This window comes from Phlebotomus argentipes, unplaced genomic scaffold, assembly GCF_947086385.1.
Source record: "Phlebotomus argentipes unplaced genomic scaffold, Phlebotomus argentipes genome assembly contig_2, whole genome shotgun sequence".
In the NCBI taxonomy this organism is placed as follows: domain Eukaryota; kingdom Metazoa; phylum Arthropoda; class Insecta; order Diptera; family Psychodidae; genus Phlebotomus; species Phlebotomus argentipes.
In genome coordinates this window covers 5,187,875-5,213,838 of record NW_026776162.1, presented here as the reverse complement: position 1 = coordinate 5,213,838, position 25,964 = coordinate 5,187,875, and the positions used below count along the sequence as shown (strand labels likewise).

Sequence of the window (25,964 nt, the reverse complement as noted above, 5' to 3'; positions counted from 1 at the left end):
AGGCTGAGACGGCTTTTTTCGCAAACTCGACGAACACGTGCGCACGAGACAAGAGATATCGCTAAGATCACACTTCCAACACATCATTTGCATCTCATTTGAATATACCCAAGTGATCTTTAGGATGTGCAGAAAAAATCATCAATTGTACAGGAAGAGAAAGATGATTAAGTTGATGCTGAGCAGATCAATTTCTTCTTCTTTGTTTTTTTTTGTCAGCAAAAGTGTCTCTTTTGCTGGAAATTGTGCAATAAGGGCAGCAGCCCTGAGTCCATGGTCAGGATAGTTAGCATAATAGTCTCACTCCAGTGACTGTAACAGTCGGGAAACACTTGCTATATAGTGTTCCGCTCTTTGACCTTCTGCACTTGATCCCTTCTTACCAGTGGCCAACAAATGTAAGACTTCTGTCCAACTCGCCCGACATAATTGAGGAAATTCATCGTCGGACTCCATTGATTTTGGGCGCAAAATTACATCCATAACACGAGGCATACAAGCAAAATATATATACCAAGGGCGTTTCCACTTCACCTTGCCCTACTGGACTTCTGGGAGAGATACTAATCTCCCCACCTCGACACGGGCCCTTCCTTCGGGGGCACTCTTGGGGCACGTCACACTGGATAAATCTCGTTATTGCGACTGTGTATTCTCTCTCTGCAATCGCCTACGACTGCCAGTGATTACGATGGATGTACAATTAAGCCAAATCGCATAATGCAATAATACAATTGTTCTTTTTCCGCCAAGGGTTGTACATACATACATATGTATGTGTGTATGGTTTTATGCGGGGTTTAGGCAGTCAATACTCAAATTTTCGAAGCCAGGTGCAATTTTTCCGAAAATACGCGCCATATGAAATTGAGCACACACCCCATAGTTGCATAGAAAGTTGATGGAAGTGTATAAAAATAGCGTAACTCCCCATGTGCTCATAAGGGCATCGAACTGAGACCCTAAACACAATCTATGATGTCTATTCTGTTCCCTCATGCGAAGGGAGTCACCGCGTGCTCTTCAGTTATTATTGAAATGCTCTATACTTGAATATATTCACTACGCACATGTAAAATTGCTGATGAAGAAGAGAGAGAGAGAGAAGAAGTAAAAACCCGAAAGACACACACGCACTTTTACTTATCACTCCTTTTTTCACTGCTGTTTCTCTATCAATCGCAAGACGTACACAAAGCGCAAAACTGATGAAAATAAGAGTGCTAAGAATTGCTCATGATTAACCTAATTATATACAAACTACATATAATAGCGAGAGTGTGTACAGCAAAAATGCTAATTTATCAATTAAGAATGAGCAATTGCTGTGCAAATATGCACTTTGGCATTGCATAACGCAATTTCTTTATGCCCAAAGTACTCACAGTCAGTTTTACCCTCCGCCAGCAGTCACGAAAGCAAGAACATTTCACCCCACACTGAGTGTCTGGCCCGAACATATGGCACGCTCGAAGATTATCACCCCAGAAAGCCCGAGAGAAGTCACAACTGATCACAGAAATCGTGCACTGTGTGTGTTCTGTGTTCCTCCTGAAAACTCCCTCGGAAGCTGCGACAGTTAATTATCGTGTGTTTTGGTTGAAATTAACGAAATTTGCAATAAAAAGTAATATAAAATCAAATTTGACACTTTTCAAACAAAATGATCATCTCGCTTATCATGTAGAAATTGCAACAAATTCAATCTTTCTGCAATTACATGTTATTATTTTGTGATAAGAGGGTTGAAACGATCCCGCCGAGAGTGCACAACAAAAAACCAGTTGAGAATGATGAATGGAGGAAAATACTTAATTCGGTCAGTTATTGTACATAATAAGAGTCTCTCAAAATTGTGTTATCAACACTCACTCAGCTCTCAATTGCCATTTTTTCATTATGTATACTCACAACTTATCACTTTGTCTCATTGCTATGCTGTTATGCCTCAACGGTCAGTAGGAATATGCCTTGATAAATATAAACTCTTTTTTATGCTCCCGCGCCAAACATGCTCCGAACGCATAAAAATCACAGAGAGCAAATAAAAAAGAGTAAAATATTTCATATGAATTATTCATGAGATGCAGGTCAACATCTTCTTAATTTTCGCACTGCATTAAGGAAGACAGATCCGTGGATTATCATTAGCCAACATCACAGTATCGATACGTTGAATGTTGACGGGTGTGTTTGAATTTTCAAATATCAGAGTTGTGTCTTCAGATGAGCTGAAAAAATCCCAACAGGATGCACTATTGTTGTGAGGCGGGACTGTGTGTTTATAAATTTGCAAAACGTCTCCAACAAAATTCGCACAGTTTGCGAATTTTTTTTCCTCCTTTCCCCACCAAGGAAGCCAACTAGTCAAGAAGCCATTAGTATTAGGAGTTGATTGATCCCGAGACGGGGCATTTTTGCGAATATTCTTCCCGCAGTCGAGATTTATCATTATGGTTATTTGCTATTTTTGCAACGTATCCCCAACATCGGCAATGCGCGGCACACAAGATGATATGATATTCGCTAGGTGTTGTATGAATGTATTTTTGCATTTAAATTACCAATTCCATGCCATCAATATGATAATTTTCGGATGACATTTTAGCGACTCTCCTCATTTCAGGGTGTTTTTTTTTCTTTGCCTCTATTCTTCATTTTATGCAGGAATTATTCAACCCAACGACGATGATGAGATTTTGAACGTGTGTGTTTCTATTTCACCGCACAAATTATTGGACAACTCTGGAAGATGAGATTCGCTTTTTTGCAACCGTCATCGCAACAAGGAGGCAAAGAACGAGTTTATCAGAGGATCATGGGATGCGATAATGGACCTGCAGAGAGCTGAAAAGTCCATTTCGTGTGGTGGTAATTAAATCCACCAGTATTTTGGGGTCGTTGTTCCAAATATTGCGCGCCATGAGAGCTGAAGCTGATCAAGCGAATGCAGATCACATGAAACTCAAATTCTTTCCCACAAGTATCAATTTTTGGTGGAGAAATCTCGTCCTTCGTCTCGATGACTTATTATAAATATTCAAATTGATTCCTTCATCATATATTGGATATTCTAGTAATAATAATACCACTATGAGCCTTTTCATAACGGTCTCTTGATCACTGCCATGTTGAAAACTCTCCCTTAAATCCCGTGACAGAAGTAATAACAGAGAAGAAAGTCCTCACTGAATAGTATTGACAAGTTATGGGCCTTATAATTTTATATATATTGTTGATTCCAAGACGCACATTTACCTATGCCACTATTAGGGTGCCAAATCACACCAGTATCAATTGCCTTTCTACCTTCTCTCTTTTGCTTCGCTTGAGAGGAATTTTTCCAAAAAAAAAATTCGTGAAATATTGAGCAATAAAAATTGGCAGATTCGTAAATTTTGTAAAAACCTTAAGAAGAAGAAAATCAGTTAGTAATAAACTACGGAGGGGCGTTGAGATTTTTTTTTAATCCTGCGAAAGATCCTCACTTTTTCGACAACGATCTTCTGCGTGGAAATTATATTTTTAATAAGCCAATCATTATAGGCACAAAAGGAACACACACACACATGTTATATTAACCCTTTCAATTGAAAACACATTGATTTTCGCCCATTGATCATCCAATTTAATTCGACATGCTTTGTTATCCGATCCGAACAACAAAGAGGCCATCAATGATTAATAGTGAAATTCTTGGGTGTTAATTCCATATTTGAAATTCACACATGAATCAAGGGATGGAAAAAAGTTAAATGAACTTTAGTTTATTCACCCTACACGGTTTTAATAATAAAGTGCCATGCTTGGATGATCTACGGGGGTATAGAAATGTGGCACGGGTCAACCGAATTCACATATGTCGCATATTCATAAGCAGCATTTTCACCAACAAGCCACCTTTCACGCTCACCCACCTCGTCTGCAAGTCCTCACGAGGGAAATTGAAGGCCGTTTCCGCATCATTTTCACGCACAATCGCGCTATCACAAGGCAAGAAGCTCTCTCTCTCGCTGACATACGAAGGCATTTTCAAACGAATGTCGAGAGATAGAAACTTGAGATGATTTTTAACCCTAACTGAAGGAATAATAAAAGATCTAATTTTAGCTCAAATCCCCTTCTCTCTCGCTGCATTATCACGTAAACACGGAGAATAACAATTCTCTAGTTGAAATTATTCCGTAACGTTCTTGTTTCGCTACAGTGAAAAATATAATTCTGTCAGGCAAACATTACAGTATTAAATAAAACCGCTTTATCAGGAAATTGTGCAGTGCTCTTTGTCTGGCAATCGCAACCCTAACTTTATTACACTGATTCAATTGCATTGACAGAGAATTTCCCTCCAAAATCGTTATTTTGTTCAATCGATTTAGATAAAGTTTTGATAGGATTCTATTGAATGCTTCCAATGTTTATTTCTCAGCCTTTTAAGACATCTTCTGTGTGTATCAACTGGAGGGTTTATTTTCTAAACAATCCCATGACTTTAGGAAATCGTTGAGAATCGAGTGTATTAACAGTGATCCCTCAGGATATCTTCACAATTTCTCGCATCACACCAAAATTTGCCTCCTCAATGACGATGATGATGATGACCTTTGACAGCAGAAGCGCGGGAAAAGCCAACGTCTTCGAGTTGACGAAATCCCTGAGTGTGGAAACTCTCCTCGGACGCCAGGAGAGGAATACACTGCCGATGTGATATACCGTCGTCGCTCAGGAGGAACAGGGCAGATGCGAAAATGCGTTATAACCGAGAAGCCACCCCATGGAATGTGAAAACTACTGTGGGCCCTCGCAGGAGCGCACAAGACGACGTTACTCAATGCGCCGAGCGACGTCTTGAAGGGGGCATATGTCACACATGCACTTAGGGTCACGCTGCTGCTGCTCTCGTTCTAAAATTAAAACCATTTTCCCGCGCACCAAGGAAATCACAATCATCCCCCAACACTTCTATGTCGCGCCACTAATAAATAAAACCGTGTCTCGCGTGTCTTCTTCGCGCCTTCGCGCCTTCCCGCCAAAATGCAAACCACCCCAGAGGGAGACATTCTTGGAAGAAACTGCGGTGGAAAGACGTCTCAAGGCGCACCCCTTTTAAATTTGGGGTGGGTTTTTAAAGATCTCTCGCACTCGTGCAGAAAAAGTGCGGGATTTTAAATTTCCTTATTCTCCGTGCGCCAGCGAGAGAGAGAAAAAGAGTCAGTCTTTCAAGACTCACGGCGACGGACAAGAGGGGCCAAAATTGCACCCCATGCAGTGAATGCCAGGAACAAAAGACATTCCTCACTTATCCTTCCAACACTCATCAATTGAATTCGCTGTACATAAGGAAGACAATTATCTGTATAAATCACACCATAGCGAAAAATGCAGCGGGAAAACTTCACCGCTAAATTAGTCACAAACACACACACACAGACGGCCAGAGACTCCTCGAGGGAAACCTATAAATCACCTGAGACAAATGCTCCTGAGTTGCCGGCAAAATATGAAACACGCGCCAAAATTCCAGTCTCTGCTTTTCTCTCTCTCTCTCTCTTCCGCAAAAGTCAGCGGATGGACCAAAAATGACCGCAAGACGTTTTGTTTCTCTCCTCTCGATTAAATATATTTAGAAACCTTGAAAAATAGATCATTTTCAAAAGTCCAAAAAAAAATTATGATTTGTGATTTAAACCATTTAAACACGATTTCCGATGCGGGTAGAAATCGGAAGGCGTTCAAAAGAACTTCCTCTTCCGATAAATTGAGTGTTTTCTACTGTATTTTCAACTCATGATTCACAAAAGTAAATATTTTGGGTTGAAAGAATTGTGTTTCAAAATCACAGTAGAAAATATCTCTCAAGAACCTAGAAATTCTACAAGATTACCATAGATAATCTGATAAGCATGACCGATGGATTGTGAGCTTAGAAGTGGCGTCAAGAGAGCCATAAAATAATCTCCAAAGCCAGTGATCGCACAGAAACTGGCAGAAACACTCAATTTGACCACGATCACGTTCCTGGCATAAAAAGCACTCGATCTAATTGATTTTGGGTGGCACAACGATGAAATATGGCGTTGCCACTGAGAAAAAATGGGACCTCATGAAGAGATCTCTCGGCTGCTTCCCTCGATCATGCGGGAGATCAAATTCGACCCAACATCTTTATACTGGGGCCACAAAGAGCTCCCACAAAAAACACCATCCCATCTACTCCACATATGCCGCCGAGGAGAGAGGATCAAGTGTCTCCAACGTCTTGCTTTTTTATCGCGCCAACATCAACCGATTGTGGTGAGATGGCAAACATTTAAAGGCTTTGGGATTGAGTCTCGGGAACTCACCTCGGCACTCGTCATGATCCAGCGAAGCCACGCAGGGTGTTTTGAGAGAGGCTAAGCACAGATCGTGGCTTAAGTCCGTGATTGGCGAGTCGCTGACATGAGACTCTGATGAGACGAATTGCTTTTGCCTGAGTTCGGAGAAGAATTCTTGAAAGCTCTTATCATCATCGCCCAAAGCACACGAGTCCTCAGGTAATGACAACCCTTTTTCTCCATCAGAAGCATCGTTGGAGTCACTCATGGCTTCCTTTGTCTCGATGGAAGTCAATTCTAAAGAATACAAAAAAAAATTGTGACGAACAAAAAATGGTGAAAAGGGCGCGAAATGACTCTGGGAATTTCTGGAATATAAAATTCATCGTTCAAGACAAATCCACTCCCAGTGGATCAAATGAGAGGATACTCACCTCTGCAGCTTGGACAGACTCTCCGGGAGCACTTAGTAGTCGAAAGTGAACCCGTTATCACAGCAATTCAGGGAATTCAATCCTAACTGCACCACAAGAAAAATGTCAGTCTCCACTTTACACGCAAATTTCTCACTATCCACCTCTCTTATCGCAGCGAAAACAAGCTCTACACAAAGAGCATTGACCAAACTCACATTACAATACAATTCATCCAGGAACATTTATTAAATACCACCTAATTTCGCATTTTTTCACAAATCAAAGATGGTTTTATCTAGTCCTCGCGAAGAACTTGGTCCGCTCTGGCAACCCCAGCACTTGGCGATCTTATTGACATCGCCACTTCCCCTCCGCGGACAGATGATTGTCGATGTTTTTCGTGTTTACTTTTGTGGTGTCGCGAAAATTCTTCCGCGTTTTTATCGCCCAAAACGTGGCATATCGGGACATTTAATCGCGCAAATAGCATGGAAACTCTCTAAAATCTCTCTCACTCAACTCATAGTGGTAGTGTTTAGTGTGAAAAGTGCCACTTTTGGTGGATTTTGCAGTGCAATCGCGAAAACGTAACCTCACTCTCTTGTTTGACACTTGGGGGAAATTTGTATGATTTTTGGGGTGATTTTTCCGGGTGTTTTGCCAATTAGCCATGAATTCCCAGGAGCCCATGTGGAAGAGGAAGCTGGTGCACAGTTTAAAAGAGCGAAATCGCAAGGAGTCATCCTTCTTTGATGGCATTTTCACGGCCAGTAAGTTTGCAGTGTTTGTGTGTTTTCAGTGCATCTCGACTGCATTTTGACGATTTTTCTGCTCTTACAGACAATCGGCTGTTCGATGCCAATGTCCAGCTGCAACTGGAGAACCTGAGGCTGTCGGTAGAGAATGAGCAGCTGCGCTCAGGCGCCGGACAGTCGCATGGCGGAAGTGGTGCTTCCTCGGCCAAGATTCAGGCTCTCGAGAAGAAGCTGATGACACAGCAGGAGGAACTGACGGAGCTCCACAAGCGCAAAGGCGAGAATGCCCAGATGATTGTGGATCTGAATGTGAAGCTGGCCGAGATGACGAGGAAGAGTCAGGATCGCGAGGAGAAGTACGCCGAGCAGGTGACACTGAACGGGAGCTTGAAAGCCGAAGTGCAGATGTTGACCAACAACATCTCAGAACTGAAGGACCTCAACACAATCCTGCGGGATGAATACACTGCCCTGCAACTCGCCCACTCCGCTGTGGAGGACAAGCTGCGAAAGGTTCAGGTGAATTCGCTGCGACAAGCCTTTGTTCTCTTCGTGTTAAGCTAATTAGGTCATAAAACTTGTGGGTTTAAGTGTTATCTCGCGGGACAAAGTTATTAGAAGCATCTCAGATTTATTAGCATCAATTTGCATCGTTGTCTTTAGCGGAGAACAAAGAGACATGCTTTTGAGAATCTCTTTTCTTGTGTTTATGTAATGTGAATCTAGAGAAATTATTGATTTTATATCATCAACGCTCGATAAAGCACACTCTTATTTACTTTTGAAAATTAAAAATTCAGCGAGAGAGTCACTTTTCGGATTGCAAACACTTTAAGAGTGTGCGTTACTCAATTTGAGCTGCGTAACGCGTAGTTTCACAATAAGAAATCCGTCTGAAGAAATCTTGGCTTGATTGTTTCACTTTAATTACCGTCTCGCGATTGTCTGACCATCTCGTGATAGTCCATAAATCAATAACTCGTGCAGATTAGCGTGATGTTAGTCATCTGAGTCAATCATATGATGAATCTCGCGAACAGTTTCATATCTTATCATCAGAAAATGTTGTCAGTTCGTCAAACTCTGTATGTTGTTTTTGTTGCAGGATGAAAATCGACAATTGGTAGATCGACTGATGAAGTATAAGGCGAAGGATGCCGACAAGTTGAATGAGGAGAATGAGAATCTCCTGCGCAAACGAACTGAGAAGATGCGTCGTGAGCTTGAGGATGCGGCTCAGGACGCTTCCAGGCGCTCCAGTAGTCCAATTCTTCCGCTCGATCGAGGCAGCCTGGCCGACCTCTCGGGCGCCGGCGCCAAGGCGGCGGGCTTCTTCAGTGTGTCTCTTCCCACAAGTGTTCATCTGCGCTTCGACGCGCACGATGGCGAGGTGAATGCTGTGCGCTGGTGTCCTCTGGATCGCATAATTGCCACGGGAGGAGCTGACAGGAAGGTGAAATTGTGGGATGTGGGAACAGGTGAGGAAAATTTGCTGTCCTGAAGAGATCAAAAAGGGCTGATTTTCGGTCAATTTCTGCAGGTACAATGGAACCTCGAGGAACTCTGGTGGGAAGCAACGCTGGAGTGAATTCAGTGGACTTCGATTCGACCGGAACGATGATCCTCGGGACTTCCAATGACTTTGCAAGTCGCGTGTGGACGGTGACAGATCAAAGATTACGGGTAAGTTAAATACTGATTTTTTATCATTTATTATTCATGATGTCTCTTTTATAATTACGTCAGATCAGTTTGTCACGGCGCTTCGCTGTGCCACTGAGAAGAATATTGCATACACAATGTTTTTTTTTTGTTTCTTACTTTCGGGTGAAAAAGATGGGATTGATGAGGAAGAAGAGTCTGAGGACATGGGTTAAAAAAGAAGTGAAATTGTATTCCGTTTAATTAAATTGTCACTTAATGTCTCAGGCTATTAAGTATTAAAAAAATCATATAATATAAAAGTAAGAAGAGCGAAAAATGTAAAAGATACTTTCCGCTCTTTATTGCAATCTTTCTTAATCAGCACTTGATTGTCATGGAAAATGTTCTTGTGAAAAATTCCATATGGGAATGTCCATTGAGGGCAATTATGTTGTAAATTTTTCACACGAATATTATCTTGTTAGTTGACAATCTCAGAAAAAAGGACAAATGATTCCAATTGAGTTTGTAACATTCTTTAACTGGATGACAAGATGGAGAAGACCTTTTTCCTAACATTTCTTCAAGCTGTGCGCCACACACACACTCATTGGTGGTGAGCAAGTGAAGAGAGAGAGAGATTCCTCAATCTGTGATGTTGAATGGAAATATTAGGAAAATGTTTCTCCATTTCAACCTTGTAGATCTTGTACAAGAATTTAAATTATTTTTATATTAAAGATACACACGCATTTTCTCACACTTTGTGGTTCGCAAGATATGGGATTTATCAGACCACTTGAAGGGTGTTGATCTGATAAATTTTTGGGGATGCTTAGCTTGCCAGTTTGGGCAGGAAATGGGAATCGTTAATTCATAAATGCTAAGTTGAAAGATTATGACAAACACACAATCACTCATCTCATGTACAGTCGTCCTTTTTTCCAATTTTTTTTCTCATAGTTATCCTTATCTTCATCGCTAAATTGATTAATCTTCTTGCGTTGATTGTTTTTTTTTGTTTTTAATAAGAAAAGTACACCTAACATTATACTTCAACTTCCAAAATGCATTGGAATGCGTTTGAGAGTTAATTATCGTAGAAATATATTATTTATAATTACGCTTCTTTTCGTCTTCGATTTCGTGATCTCGTTCTCATTGTTTTTTTTTAGTAATCCGGCACCTAAGCAAATAATAATAAAATTGAGCGCATTTTTTTGTCGTAAAAATTTTACGTAATCATTTTAAATTAATTCGCTAATATGGTAGTTGGTTTTGATGGTAAAACAAAATCATGCTCGACCCACAAAAAAGTCATCTGTATATCGCGGAATTTGGAGGGGATAAAATGTGTCTTTCCTGCAAATGCAGGAGTTGGAAGGGTGAAAAACCAAAAAAATGTACTGGAAATCTCTTGCCTATTACTTTAGAGGAGAAATAAAAATTAAAGTCTTATCTGTCGGTTATTTCAGTTATGACGCCTAATTGTTTTTTTCCTTAACATTGTTACTGTAGCTCGATTTTTTGTCATTTTTTGTGTAATTTCCTACTTATCATTTCCTTTCGTCATTTCCCCGTGTGTTGGCGCGTGTTAGAAGTGACGAGGATGTCTCGAGTGGGTTGTCTCGTACAGTTTGCAGAGCGAATCAGTCCGGCCGGCGGTGAGGGTGGGCGTGGGAATGGTGGAGCCGTACGCGGACTCCTCGAAGTTGCGCTGTTTTCGTCGTCGCTGCCACAGGAATGTCCAGATGCCGATGACTGAGACTTGAGCGAGCAGGAAGACAGCTCCGGCCAGTATGAGACCTGCAAATGTTCTCACACACACAGTTATTGGCAAAATGTTCCAGTGTAATTTGGGCATTAAGTTTTGAGGAATATTACCGAAGCCATTTATGCAGAATGCCTGATTATCGGTGGCCATAAAGACAGTCTCTTTCGTGGTGGGCCTAATCTGCGATTGTTGCTTCTCGAAGCCAAATTTGTCGGTAATTTCAATTGATTGCACCAGAAGCATGTCTTCTGGTGGCTGCTTGAGTGTTTCACGGCGCATTCGCCTGGAAGCTGGAACAAATGACAATGATTACGTGTTGATGTTTTCGCACACTTGGGGGGATTACTTAGTGCGAACAATCATGATCAATTTCGGCGGTGTTAGAGTAGTTTTTGGGTAATTGTGCAAAAAGGGGACAGTGTTTTCGTTTCTCGAGATAATAGGGCCTATCATTGTACCGCTGAGTAGCCGCTTGACCAAGATTGATTGATGAGTGTTACTAACCATTGACTGATCGCCGCTTGCGGCCGTAGGAGATGAGAGATCTCAGCTCTCCGCTGAAGTCCTCCTCGTCGCACTGCACGGGCTCGCAGGTGGGCATGCAAGGTGTGACCAGGGCTCTGAATTGCACCGTCTGCGAAGAGGGGAACTTGAAGGCGTCGAAGTGCGAGATGAGGATCTTCCCGGTGGTGGAGCTCTTGTAGATGGGACCCATGATGAAGTGATCTGTGGGACAGCCGTCGGAGTCGATGAGGGTGATCTCGGCATTGTCCGTGCCATCCATGGCCACGAGCTCGCGGACGAAGATCTCGTAGGGTGACTGTTGCTCGGCAATCTCGAATTTCAGCGACAGGGCATCTCCCACCTCGGCGGATCGCATCATGTCGTTGCCATCGCGAGAGGTGATCTTCATGATGACGTTGGGTGAGTCCACGACGACTTCCTCGGACAGGGTGGTCTCGATGTCTCCGGTGACGCCCAAGTCCACATCATTGGACACAGTCTTGTTGGTGAGGTCGTACTGGCATGTGAGCGCAAGTCCCAAATCTGAGGATGTGACAATCTTATCGTGATGCTGAATGACGACGTCGTTCATGTAGCGTCCCAGGCCATTCTGGCGCACGTTGCACTCGAGATCTTGATATCCCATGCGCAGTTCGAACTCCAGGGCGTTCTTCACGTCCACAGAGCACGACTTGGGGGCCCCCTTGGCGTACACCTTGCCGTCAAAGATGCGGGATGTGCGGATCTTGGCCACCATGTCGCCGGCGCGGCACTCAATGGAGACATTGTAGCAGGATGAGAGCTCATATGTGGCCGCCTCGGGGACGTCTAAGTAGGGATCTTGGATGTCGGCAAGTGTGGCGCGGCTGTGATGACTTAGACGGCACACCATATCGCCGGTGTCACCGTAGTCATAGGAGTGGCAGCGATAGGGTGAATTGAGACACAATTCCCGGCACTCGTCCACACTGGACACGTCTTGATACACCGAGTCCACGGTCTTGAGGATGCGGCCGGAGAGGCGTTTGAATTCACAGAGCTTGTTTGGCTCCTCGGCGCATGCATTCTCAAGATAGTCCGCCTCATCGCTGTGCTTGAAGGCACTGGAGCCGGCCAATGTGATGCGATCCATGTCAGACAGTTCACACAAACCGCTAGACCGATAAAAGTTGGCAGATCTGCAATGGGAAGGAGAGTGGTGGTGACTATTATTTCATTATTGAATATGATTTACAATTGGGCTGGCGAGAGAGGTTTGTGTATACCTCCCTTTGAATGTCACTTTCAATTTCCACATACAGTGGCGTGTGGTTGTTTGTGTGCTGCAAAGCACTTAGTAGATGAAGAGTGGTCTTGGCCAAACGTGAAATGCAATATTGTCGGCAATTTATGATGATAATTCTGTGGCATTTATTGTGGCTATGAGCGAGAGGGACGGGGAAAAATTATGCTGAATGCGGTCACAAGAAGGCAAAGTCAAAAGGGTCGCAATGATATGAAGAAAAAAAAGATGGGAAGAGAAGAATGAGAAATCCATTCGCGCAGGAGCGCGGAGGAGAGCCAAACCACAATTGCATCCTGTGTGTTGTATGTGTCAAGCTCACTTATCTTCCACTCCTTGGACCGCGCGCGTCTCTTGATCATCGCGGGCATTTCAATTGTGTGATTCCACTTTATTAGTGAGTGTGGCGATGCAATTTTCATCAAAATTGTAACATTATCAAAAGAGACGCGCGGCAATAGCCTTGCCACCTCTTCCATTGCCATCTCGCTTGTCGGCAACAAAAGCGGGTATTAAAAGCACGACTCTGTGCTGATGACCAGGTGATGCACCAGGCCGAAGAAGTGGCGTGTGAAATGAATACTTGAACATGTCTCATTTTGTGGTGTACGAAATGGACTCTCAGCCTCCCCAAATTAGATGGAATTGAACATGTGCCGTAATGATTTCTGCTGAAGTGCGCTGCAAGTCAAGGTTGATGGGTGTCTGGATGTCTGGGGCATTAGTGAAAAGTCGCAAATCATCCGCTGGTGACTGTGTGGAAAGTGAAAGGTGTGGAGTTGCAGTCAATTGATTAGCGCAGAATGGAGTAATGTGACTATGTTGTGTACTCATCCCTATTATGCAATCAGCAAATATTCTCTCCTCTAATGGATTTGTAACTTCTGCCCAGGGGAATGTCAGTAATTTCCCAGATGACCAATGACTTTTCCATCCACTCACCCAAGTTCAATGGACTTCAATTGGCCTTAGTTGCTTGTATATCTTGTTCTAATTTGCACCTTTGATTGATTGATTAGTTTGGGAGCGAATTAATCACCAAGAGATTCATACTTGGTTGGGTGCTTTTGAAGAGGTGTCATGCCGATAAACCTAATCCGGGTGTACGTAATAAGATTCGTGCCTTCTCTGGGTGCGCCGAAAAAAAAGGTGATTTCCAATTAAAACACCGAAGCATGGCAAAAAGATGTGCGCGGTGTTTGGCCAATTTGTACATCAAGTGCGAATTGACACACCCCTCGTTATTTTCACTCCTATTCAATTTGCCAGCTTCATTGCGCGCACTCACTGTAAGAAGGGGGATGACGATGAGGTTATTTGAAATGTGTTGTGTGTGCGAATTTGGTTGAAAACAGAGATGAAAATTAGCAGTGGAAAAGGTCATAGCATCGCTCGGGCGCTAATTAAGTTATTTTATATAAATCCCTCTCTCTCATCATCATCATCATCTCACCCATTTCTCGTGTGTGGAGAAGCCGAAGACATGAGAGAAGTGGTGTTTTGCTCCATATTTATGGTGTGTGAGAGAGTAAATATCAAAATATTCTGCACAACTTCCCATGGAGTGTAACAGAAATATATATATATTATTTTGTTTGAAGCTGAATCCCTGTGCACAGCTCCATTATAAATCTAATTAAACAGTTTAACGCGAATTATTGTGATGATGGAGGAGACGAGGTATGGAGCATTTTGCCCGTGTATACAACAATTCCGCATTGCTGAATTAAGAGCGCACACCAAAGAAATTTTATATTAGCATTCAATGTACAGTTAATTAATTTAAATTCGTTTCTGTGTTCTAACACATCAAGGCGGTGCAAATTGTGAAGACGACGACGAGCAATGTGTAACAGAATTTTCCTTCTCGCCGCGGAGAACAAAAAGAACATTGCGGATGATGTTGGTGCTTTGGCCATGGAAGTAGCGCGGGAGGGAAATTATAGGTACGGCGAGGGGGAGAGATAAGCGCTATGTTGGGCGCAAGAAATGTAGGGAAATGAGTGGCTGGAGCGCTTGCTCAAGTGGCCAAGTTCAAGGTATGTTGTGCTGTATGTACATAATATGGCTCACTCTCATGGCGCTGTGGAAGGTGGAGGGAGCGTGCTCAACATCCGTCAGATGTTTGGACACTCTGGTGCTCTCATAACGTAAACAATTGAAATTAATTATTCGGGCAGTTTATCGTGAACTACATTGCACATGACTGCAGCCACTGCCCATTGGTCTAGTCTCTAATCCCTCTTTCTCTGTCTCCATAATAAATAATGTCTATTAGCTTGGGACAAGTTGTTTGACCATCATTATTTAGCAATGTGTAGTATATTGCGAGAGAAAATTGCGGAAACTTGTGCCGTTTGCTGGCATGTGAGCGCTGCTGTTGGGAATCAATTTTCACATCCCATGTGGATTTATTTGCGCACCTCACCCAGCAATCTCCTCACATTTGCACCGCAATCTCTCTCTCACTCACTCTGTGGAAGGGAATAGATATCTTGGCACACAGTGCGTTTTCTGTGGCGAAACTTACCGGCATGTGAAGTCCGTCTCACCGAGGCACATCTCCAGGCAGTCGCGCCTAGAAGCTGCCTGAGCTGATCGTTTTTCGTATCCCAGTAATTTGTAGCCTTGTACTCTGTCGATGCACCAGGCACGGGCGCACGGGCGGATGGCCAGGCATGATTTCTGCGCGTAGATGGTGAAAACGGGAAACTGCGACTTGGCCAGTGCTCCTGATCCGTCCGGGCAGTCAAGTTTAGCAATGATTGTCGACAGGCGCAGGTACAGGAGGTCGTGCACAGGGGGTGGGCAAGGTTATTTGCGGAGACAAACGGCAAAAAACGGGGGGAAATTAATGTTTTGTTGCTTAAAACTTAATTAAATTCTCTAAATTATTGGGATGCGAAAGGGGAGGATGGCAGCCACAATACCTGGTAGTTTATCAGCAGTGGAGGCAAACAGTACACACAGTCCGGTTTCATAATTCACAGAGTTGCAGGAGTCATTAGATTGGCACGCCTCCAGGCAATCGGTGAACATTAAAGTGCCTGGTATGGAGTCTAAGAGTTTTCCCGGTGCTGAGAAAACATACCTGCAAATAGATAATTCTTTTTAATTGATTGTGTGTGTGTACATTAGGAGGAAGGGACGATATTTATTAATGCACCATCGCTGCTGTGGGAAAGGAGCATCATCGCGGGGCGATTGATCGATCGATGGGAATATATTCTTGGCCTTCGCGGCCAATAGGTGTGGTGGACACCAAGAGTGGTGGATTAGCGAGGTATTTCCTGGTTCTGCAGCGCGCGCATCATTATATGATATTAGGTGATTTTTTATTCACTTACCCTGTGATTATCTCAAATCCAATCATATCAGGATCACACTCATCCTCAATTGATGTGTCACTCTCGTCTGACTCTTCCAGTCCTGCGATATCACTTGGTTTCGTATCTACTGCGCTACTGCTCTCACCCTCTGGCGCCTTAATTGTTTGGAGTGCTGGCTCTGAGCCACTGGCTGTCGCAATATTATCACTTAATGGTGCATTAGCTGCCTGCACAATAGGCATTTCTGTTCTAGATAGTCGCTTGTTATATGACGATGACTGTTGTCCCATTGTTGAGGTTGAAGTGAGAATCATGGCGACTGAGGCGGCAAGTAAAACATGCACCAGTTGTAATCGCTGCATTTTATCCTTCTAGATTTGCCATGTGCGCGCGGTCATGAAAAGAGACAGACAAAGAGAGGGAAAAATTTGATGTTAGCGAGATTGTGGATAAATTTCAGATAATTGCAATTGCGATTAATTGTTTAATAGCTGCCAATGGATATCGAAGGATGGCAAATACCAATCGGGCTTGATGGATATTATGCTATGAGATAAGTGGATGGTGATGTGAGAAAATCAATTAAATGGCACATTGATACCTCTCTGCGTATGGGAAAAAGATCAGGACAGACATTATCAGACGGGAGACGCACTTTTTCCACTGTCGGTGGGAGAAAAATGCCAAGTCTTGAGAGTCGAGCGTAATAAACAATATGCAATTTGTCTATAATGTGCTTTTTGTGGCCTCACGGGAATTTCTTCAATGTCACCCTTTGAGGAGGCTATAAAAGGGATGAGGAAGTAATTTGAGTAATTAGACATTGATTCATGGCTTATTGTTGAGCTGAGGAACTGTGCATCAGGCAGAGGGGCAAAAAAATGGCTGTGGCAAGATAACGAAGCGCGAGGGATTCTTTTGTGGCCGGAGACGCGCGGATTAAAGTTTCTTGCACAGTATATATCGTACAACTGTGAACAGCGATTGACGTGCAAATGGGAATATTATATTGAACCAATTGAATGGCGTGTACAGTAATCAAATGCATTCCATCAATTTTATAGTGTAAATTTGTATGTAATGCACGTGTGTTAATGCAGGAGAATTTCTTCTTTGGGATGAAGAAGAAACACAACTTGATTATCGAGATGAATGTTTTGTTCTCGTCTTATTTGGTTCGACTCTCTTTTTTTTTCTTCTTTGCTTGTGTCTTGTGATGTCTTGGGCAATTCTGGAAGCTTGCACAGTTGCACTCCAGTTTGATTGAATTGATTCAATTTACTCTTTCATTTTCATAGAAACCGATGATGAAGACTGAAGGATTTCTGTTGTATGCAAAAAGCTCTTTCTCTCTCTCCGCTCTATGTTAAATACAGATTTGCAGTTGAGGCTCTGCATCATCAATTCAATCATCTTGGGCCATCAGCCCACGAGCTGTGTTGTGTGCCACAGATGCTGCAATGTGTGCTGGTTTATTGGGGTCGAGGGAGGAAGAGAGTTTTGAGGGATTGATAATTCCATGACGACATTGTGTGAAAAGCTGTTATCGTGATTTTTAATCGCCGCTTGAACGGCAAAGAGCGCACTGATGTGCATTTCCTCTTCCTCCACACAGTAGCAACGACTTGTTGATGGTTTCAACTTTTCTTTCAATGACACCACACTCAATTAATTCTCAAGTCCATCTCGAGTGGATTCGTTGTACGTCTGCACACGGGCATTAGCATATTCATTAGAAAAATTGTCGACAGATGGATCACACAGCGCGGTGCTGTGTGTCTCTCCTGGCGACAGAGAGCGAGAGAGAGAGAGAGAGAGTGAGAGGGAGAGAGTGAGAAGGTGATCTGGAACAGGGAGTGGACGAAAAATTGTAGGAGCGGAAAGTGGAGGTGGAACGAAGGATTATTTAGTGGCAATGTTTGTGGTCACATTTCTTATAACTATGGCAGTGTCGGAAATTTGTGGTCTGTTTTGCGAATCGTGGAGAGACTCCTTCACGTACGCGATTTTCTTATTTATTTTCCTCATTCTTCGTTCTGTAGCGCGCGATTTTTTTTCTTCGTCTTTTTATTTCTCCTCCCTCTCGCCATGTGCGATATTTGAATGGGGCGCGCGAGTGTGCGGGAGAGAGAGAGAGAGAGAGTGAGAAAAGAAATGGAATGGCGAGGAGGGAGACAATCTACGTTTAGTCACCACGTAGGAATAACAAAGTGAAAAAAAGACGGTGGAAAAAGGTATCAGCATCTAGGACGTGGATCTCGCTGGGAGTTGTATCAATTTAAAATACTAGAAAAGACACTAAACACAACCACAGCGGTAGCATATGGGTGGTTGCAGTTTGATTTCGACTCCAATGCATTCGCGAGAGGAAATTCCAAATGACAATAAGTGCACGAAAGAGGTACAAGAGCCTCGGGGAAGTGCAGAATGCGGGGAGAGGGAATAATAAAAAATGATTCAATGGCATGATGACGGAAAAGGAAATGCAGTGTATGTGTGGTGAGAGAGAGGGGGTGGCTGGCTGTTGTCGGCAGGGATGGAAGAAGAAGATGCACGTGAAAAACCACTTGGGAATCAATACACAGAGTCGTTTCCCTTCCAATATCTCTGCGCGGTGCGGAGAAATGTGTGGTGAGGCCGTAAAGTATATTCGCAACAAGCAATTATTTTATATAAAACATTGCATTGCACCACACAGAGCCTTGACAACGATGTGTATCGGCTGTTTGCACAACGTGAAGAATTTGATTCTCAACTGATAGCCACATATGGGCTGATGGTGATGACGATGCACTAGCGCGCCCTTATTATAAAATTATACGTTCGCCATGCCCACGGAAAAACACCCGACTTCATTTTCTCTCAAACGCTCATCTGTTTGGGCTTTAGTCCACGAGGCACATTTCCACTACTTTATGCATCTCATACGCCATGCAGACACGGATCACGGATGCTTCCACTGAGGAAGTGCCGTTCATATGCGGTATATCTTTACTGCAAGCTGTCACACTTTCCAAATGATAGTGCGCTTGGGATGAGCTGATAAATGCAGGAGTGTGTCTCTCTAGAAAGTGGATTGAACCCTCTGGAGATTGAGCAGAGTGAGAGTCTTCTAAATTCTGCAGGAATCCTCCTATTTTGCCTATCTTTTGTGTCGAATGCTGCTGAACATTCCACGAGTGGGCACTCGCAGAATGCCTCCGCGCGGTGAGATCCCAAGAAGAACAACAGAGGCCAGAGTGTGTGGTGAGACAATGGCAGTGGAATAGTAAATAAACAGTGGAAATGTTCTGGAAGATTGATATCCACTGAAGGGGGAATTCGCCTTCGTCAACATATTTTGTGCTAAATCGTGTGTAGTGAAGTGATTGTTGAAATTAATGCACCTTTCGTGTTGAACGATCGCAGCTATTCACAAGTCAAAGTGGGAGAACTTTACCATCTTTGCCATTGATATGGGCACCACAGATCCAATGTTCAAGTCCATCAATCCCCAATCCAGCCACTGCGGCTGGAGCGTCTTTTTCCCACCCAATGGCAATTTCACGTCTCTCTCGCGGCCCAATTTCGCGTGGAAATGCTTTATTAATGGGCCTGAATATGGGGGCAAACAGTGCAGTTTTTTTTTCCTTGTCGAGCGATTCTCTATGGTCGGTTTTTTTTTCGCGGAAATTACCATCAATGCTGGATGGAATGCCGTGTGTACAGAGGCGAGATTCACTTAGTGAAAACAGCATGAGAGCCCTCGATGTGCCTTCGGAGTTGGAGTGTCCTATAAAACTGGATATATTTGTGCTAACAATATGTTTCTACATATATCTATTGTTATGCTCAGTGTCACGCATTGTTGGCAAAATTATGTCATACATACACAAACAGAGTCATTGGGGTCTTGAGGGAATCTCGCGCGGTTCAAGAAGGCAGCGAGATTTACGAGTGTTTCTCACACGCGACACACGTTCTTAAAGTGGCCTGTTAACAACAATAAGAGGAGTAACATGATATCCTCAATGTGTATACTTATAATATTTGTGAAGAAATTGGGTGGGAGAGAGAGAGCTAATTAATAGAAAAGAGATTGACTTTTCGAGCCACTTTAATTGGTGATTGCACTGGCAATCTGCAGAGCTGGTGGTGCTATTTATTTGTACGATGGAGTTGCCAAGAGGAGAAAGAAAAGATTGCAAATAAGCATAGGAACTGAGAGTGAGAAAAGTCTGTGCTGCAGTTGAGTCATGATAGCGATGGCTGAATGCTGTCCTATTTAATGGTAATATAGAATTAAGAAGTTTGTCGTGCCTCAAAGAAATACCACTTTCTTTCGCCTCATACCAGAGAAGAGAAAATTCGCTTCAGTAACACTATTTCTGCATCCAAAGTAGAATTCAATTATCTGATACATACAGCCATATGTTCCACACAGCATTTGCTCTCTCTCTGGTGTTGTTGGCAGTGCAAGAATTTGCCAGACCTTTTGGCTCACTTGTGGCGCGCGGTATCAAAAAGTCAACTTTTGAACACATTAATTAAATGTGTGTCTTTGCGCTTTTTATTGCGCCTCTATTCACCGCGCGCGTATTTGCATTTTGTGTGTGTGCTAAAACAGCAATTTTCTCACTCCAATAAAAAAAAAGAAGACGTTTGCATCTGCTCTAAACACCGAGCTAATGACTCTATCATTGTATATTTTAACACATTTAGCGTCCGACTTGCTCTGGCTGTTCCGTTTGCTGATTAGTAGCGCGACCTAAAGGTATTCCCGTGTGCACTATTGGAGACGAGAGAGCTGCGGAGCATTCCGAGAGCGTCCATGTTTAGAATGTGACTATCTGCAGGCCGCGCAGGAAGAAGTGGCCGCGCAATCATGATGACAATGAAATCGACGAACAATCCGCCCAGAGTGAAATGGTCAGCCGCGCGCGATCTCGGGGGATGGGTGGAAGCCACCGAGCGGCAGCTTTGTGGTTGCATGCTGGCGAGCACACGGTGAAAATGTCATCGGTCACCCCCTATCTTTACAAGTGATCTCAGCTCACGACATCAAATATATTATGTACATATTCCATGCAACTCCCATACGACACACGACAAAAATGTGCATTTCTCCAACAACACCCAAAAGGGATGTTGCAATAATTTGTGTGCCGCGGAATCTCTCTATGACTGCTCCAAATACCGTTGAGTCGTCCCGGCACTGTTGGTGTGTAGCTCATGACATTGCGGCGTCACTATCAATTTGGGTTAGAATTGTATCTTTTCGGTATTTTCAGCATGAAAACATCACATGAATATCAGTGGTTTAGAGAGAATATACTGTTAAATTCGAGAACTGAAATGTTGTTTCCCCCAAAAAAATATTGTAAAATCGGAGGCTAATTAAGATGTTGGCGCACATAAATATTTATTGGGTTATATTCTTGATAAGAATTGACCGAATCGTTGAATTAATTGCCGTTAAAGTGAGTGGTCTTCTTTTCTTTCCGTAGAAATCTTCTTGATTTCTCAGCGATGCGTTCCCATAGTTTCGCATTCTTCAGCACTTTTCTGACAAAGTATTTTTTGGGGATGTGAAGTGTGGGGAAAAGCCCAATATAATGAAGCTCTTCGGATTACAGGATTTTGCGCCATCAGGCAATTTTGCGTAAATTTCGTGTCATCTTGGACCAAGAATAATTTCAAGTCATTAAAATCATATTCCAGGAAAGGTGTTTTCGCTCACACAAATTGATTCCTGTGCGAGTGTGGATATAATTTTAGGAGGAAGTAATTAAGAGAAGCGATCTTCTCTGCGGCCAGGGATAATTTGCGGATTGTCGGGTGGTCAAAAGAGGTGTGTTTAAGCACACGGGGCTTCGTACGTGAGAAAGTTTTGCAATTGATGTGAAATATTTTGCAAAATATATCATACTGTGAGTGATAGGAAAGCGGGAAAATGTCCATATTGATGAGGCCTCGAGGGGAGTGACTGGGCATGACGCTGTGTGTGTGTGTTTAAGCACATCTTGAGGGCAAAGACACTACATCTGGGATTTAATTAATGTTCTTTTTTCTTTGGGCGGCCCGCGTGAGAAGAAAGGGGGAAACAGTAAATATTTGATAGTCACTTCTCCTGCATGCGAAATTCAATTATTTCGCCATAGGGGGAAAGCGGTCCTTCATGTAATTTGTCAATCAGTTGAGAGTTCTTTTCCGGATTCTCATGCCCGCCGATGTACAGATGTAATTTGTGTATCTCATATTTGGCAAATCCAAATTACACTTGTGGTCCAGGGGAAGATGATAATTTGAAAATGCTGCCCGGTGGTTATTGACTTTTGGGCACTCCGTGGGCCAAGAAGAGCTGGATGGAATTTCATCTCGATTCCTCATCATTAAACTGGGGGTTTCGCGTGTAATGAGCGCGCCACCGCTAATGATAAGTACCTTTGGGCTGGAGTGACTGTGTTGATTTTTACTATGTGGTGCCATGTTGGGTATTTAATATCGGGCACAACATCTTCATTTCGATCTCATGGGGAGCGCTCCAATATTGGCATGGATGGAATTCATTTGAGGAAAAGCGCAAGATTGGCTGGCAAAGCTTCTTGCCAAAGAGGGAAAGAGAGAGAGTGAGGGATTCGCTCTATACTTCGGGGTCTGCTGACTGGGGAATCTCGGCGATGGATCAGAACACATATATTGCCATAATGCCGGGTATCAAAATATTCAATCTCCAAGCGAGCATGGTGATCCACATGCCTTCATGTTACCCTATGTCAAATATTGAAATTCTTCTATGAAGTGCAGATATTTTTCTGATTTGTATACCACAGTCGGTAGAGTACAAAGCCCTATGCGGGACTTTTTTTTTCTCTGGCGTCTACCATCTATTCCACCTCCTTGTTTACCTTTGAGACTCGCGAGACGACGCTCCACGGATGTGTATTAAGTTTCAGAGCCACTATCAATTTTCCCTCCCCGACCGTCAGCCTCATGGGCTGTATTTTCCCATCAGAATCTACCCAGTGCATCATTAACATCAGGGCCTCTGACTATTGGCGAGCCAATTAGTATACAAGACGTTCAGTAGACAGGATAAGATTGTCGTAACGTTAGCGTTGGGTGGTTGATGGACGCGTGTCGAAATATTTGACATGGATAATGGATCGCTCAGGGACACATATCAATTCACATTCGCCGCGTTCTTCGACCATAATCACCATCTCTCAATTGATCATCATTTATTTGCGCTCTCCCTCCTGCCAATGGGATAATGTCCGGTGTGCGGCGTAATTGTGGGTTTTCCCTCTGTGCACATTCAATAAACCATCGAAATTAATTGTTATTCACGCATTATCCTTTCCACTCTCGATCTCAATATGATCATCGGACGCCACGTCAACCTGTGCTCTCCTCCGCGATCGGCGCACTCTCTGTGCCATCACATCTTTTTTTTCTTGCCCCTCCTCCATTCGCCATAGCATAATTCTATGCCTAACGGAATTCCTTTGGTCATTACTGGTGGCACACAATGGAGTGAGAAGTCACATATTTACTTTTTCATGCAAATTCTCCCCATCACAAGTGCGCGGCGTTGTCCCTTATATTGGCCTGTATCGCGCGCGCGCGCGCGTCCAGCAATATGAGTAGGTTCCTCATGCGCGATGTGCACATATGTGTTGAGATAGCCGCGATATTACAATAATGATGGGGATTCTTTTATGCCCGGACTCGGAGCGTTTAATAAAATGTACATTATAAATTTTCCTGTCAGCTTCTCCAAACAATTTCAAATGAATTTTCTATACACTGCATCTCAAATTCTCTACCCCATCCCATCATTCTGGGTGCACAGAATTTATTCATGTCCCGTCGCATACATATAAATTGCCTTTGTGTATTCAATCATGTGGACATAATTTGCAACAAAGACTTGAGGTGTAAAATATTTCTTTGCGAAAATACCACAAAAAACCTTCCCTGTGCTATTTAGCAAATTTGTATTTTACAATGTTGCATTCATGCATGTTCGCATACACAGAATTTCTGCTCAAAGTGTCGTGTTTCTTGTAATTTGCTCTTTCGCGCTGGCATGTCCCTTTTGCCTAATAGAAATACACATCTCTCTCAAGCCACGCTATTTGACAGTCCAATTGAAATATTGGTTCAGCAGCAATTGGACTGCTCAATGGTTGGGTGTTAAAAAATTCCTAGATGGAATTTAAAGTGCAGAAAAGGCATTTTTTCCCTCCATCCAGATAAGCATCTCGATATGTCTTCAACATGAGATTTATCGAGTTCATCTGAACCTCCCATAAGTGTAATGAATGTGTAAGTTGAGGCTGGCAGCCGCGTTCGTATACAGAGACGTGCCGAAAAGCACGATGCACTTTTGTAATTACAATCAATGTTGATTTATTTATGCAGCGAGAGAGCAAAAGACACACACACGCAAAATTCTGAGTCACATTTGAAATTGCGGGAGATTCTTTTTCGTATTGGGATTTAGCAAATGGTTTAGTTATTGCGCTGAGATGTTTGAGATGCCACTGTCCTTAAGATTTCAGCATGAGACCAGCAAGATAGGGACAGAATATATTGATGGTGAATTGATGGATATACTTTCGACTTCATCGCATTGAGCGAATGGGAAGAGGGACAAAATAATAATAATAATAATAAAAAGTGAACCCTTACAAATGTAGCAACTGCTTATTGCTGATATTCTCCCTCAGATAGTGACAGTTAAAAGATTAATAGAGGTGCTGATGGGCTATTTGTTAAATAGTGATTATTATTTAGCAAAGGAAGATTGCCGTGCTTCAAATTTACTCCCAATGCCTGGAGAAATATTATCAATTTTCTGACTAGTCATGTTTTATTGATGATTTCTTTCGCATTTCCACTCTCGAGGGGGTTTTTTTTATTGTGGCGAGGAGAAAATTTATAGCATACAATGTAACACAATAAGCTTGATGTCTCTATTTTATTATTAGCTCCATCCGCAATGGTTAATCCGAAGAGGGAATCTAACAAACCGCCGAGATTGCTCCCGATTTTAGCGAATATGATGGTTGTGTACTTATAGAAAATATGAATTGCGAAATTGTGGCGAAACATTCTCGCTTTATGTCTTGTTGATTTTGATTTTTTTTGTCTGTTGATCTCTGCGGCATCACGGTTTTTTTCCATTCTAACATCGTTAGGAATTGGAATTTCAATTGCAGTTCGCCTCAAAATAATCATCAATTAACTGATGGCATTTTTCATCTAAAGTCTTCCATCCTCAATTTTGTGCTGCGCGCAATGGTGTTGAATGAAGCCTTACAAGAGACACTGTGCGAGTCAATGTCCAGCACATTGTGTAGTTTTGAGTCAGGCTGAGAAATTAACAGTGCGATAAAATATTAAATGGGATTTATTTACACAAATACAGCACCGTGGTAAGTGCAAAAAGAAGACTTATTATCGTTAATAAAGCGTAGAAATGAAAATTTTATGATACTTCTTTTCGCCTATTGTGCACGCACTTGCTTGAGCGCCTTCGGAAACTTGTTATAATTTACGAGAATTTCGGTAAAATCGAAAGTTCAAAGAACTTTACGTATTTCCAGTGTGTATTTTTTCCAAACACCGCGCGCGCTCTTCTCTCATCCTCGCGCGCGGAAGAAGAAGAAAAGACCCGAAAAACATATGACTCTTTTCACGGGGAAGTTATGTGGTGAGTATGAAAGAAAGAAAAGGAGGAGAAAAAAAGAAGATCTCTCAGGCGCTATCGCGAGGTATTATTGAATTGTTCGTGGCCACAAGATCGCGAAATGAGAGAAAAACTCGCAAGTTGGCAAGAAAGAGTGAAGAAACAATTTACGATTTGCAACTTTTTCATCCACATGGTTGTATTTTTTTCTCTTTCTTAATGTATACAATAAAATATTAATTGTCCAGAAATTTAAGTCTAATATTT

At 42.7% G+C, this 25,964-nt stretch overlaps 3 protein-coding genes across 3 annotated transcripts in view; 1 reads left to right on the top strand and 2 right to left on the bottom strand.

The window, feature by feature from the left end:
• Positions 1-7,038, bottom strand: part of LOC132264945 (M-phase inducer phosphatase) — a 40,882-nt gene extending 33,844 nt beyond the window's left edge. Inside the window, exons 1-2 of the mRNA XM_059765294.1 lie at positions 6,752-7,038; positions 6,345-6,614 (exon numbers count right to left, since the gene is read on the bottom strand). Of these exons, the coding sequence (XP_059621277.1) occupies positions 6,345-6,585 (241 nt within the window). The 5' untranslated portion in view covers positions 6,586-6,614; positions 6,752-7,038. The remainder of the gene's footprint in view (positions 1-6,344; positions 6,615-6,751) is intronic.
• An 86-nt stretch (positions 7,039-7,124) lies between these two features.
• LOC132265201 (autophagy-related protein 16-1) overlaps positions 7,125-25,964 on the top strand; it is a 91,856-nt gene continuing 73,016 nt past the window's right edge. The window contains exons 1-4 of the mRNA XM_059765778.1: positions 7,125-7,503; positions 7,574-8,007; positions 8,594-8,966; positions 9,029-9,171. Coding sequence (XP_059621761.1) covers positions 7,404-7,503; positions 7,574-8,007; positions 8,594-8,966; positions 9,029-9,171 — 1,050 coding nt within the window. The 5' untranslated portion in view covers positions 7,125-7,403. The remainder of the gene's footprint in view (positions 7,504-7,573; positions 8,008-8,593; positions 8,967-9,028; positions 9,172-25,964) is intronic.
• Positions 10,727-16,383, bottom strand: LOC132264798 (uncharacterized). Its single transcript, XM_059765120.1, has 6 exons — positions 16,040-16,383; positions 15,623-15,783; positions 15,223-15,424; positions 11,411-12,588; positions 11,017-11,196; positions 10,727-10,938 (listed from the first exon to the last, which is right to left on the bottom strand). Exons 1-6 carry the CDS (start codon positions 16,381-16,383, stop codon positions 10,727-10,729), a joined length of 2,277 nt encoding a protein of 758 aa, XP_059621103.1.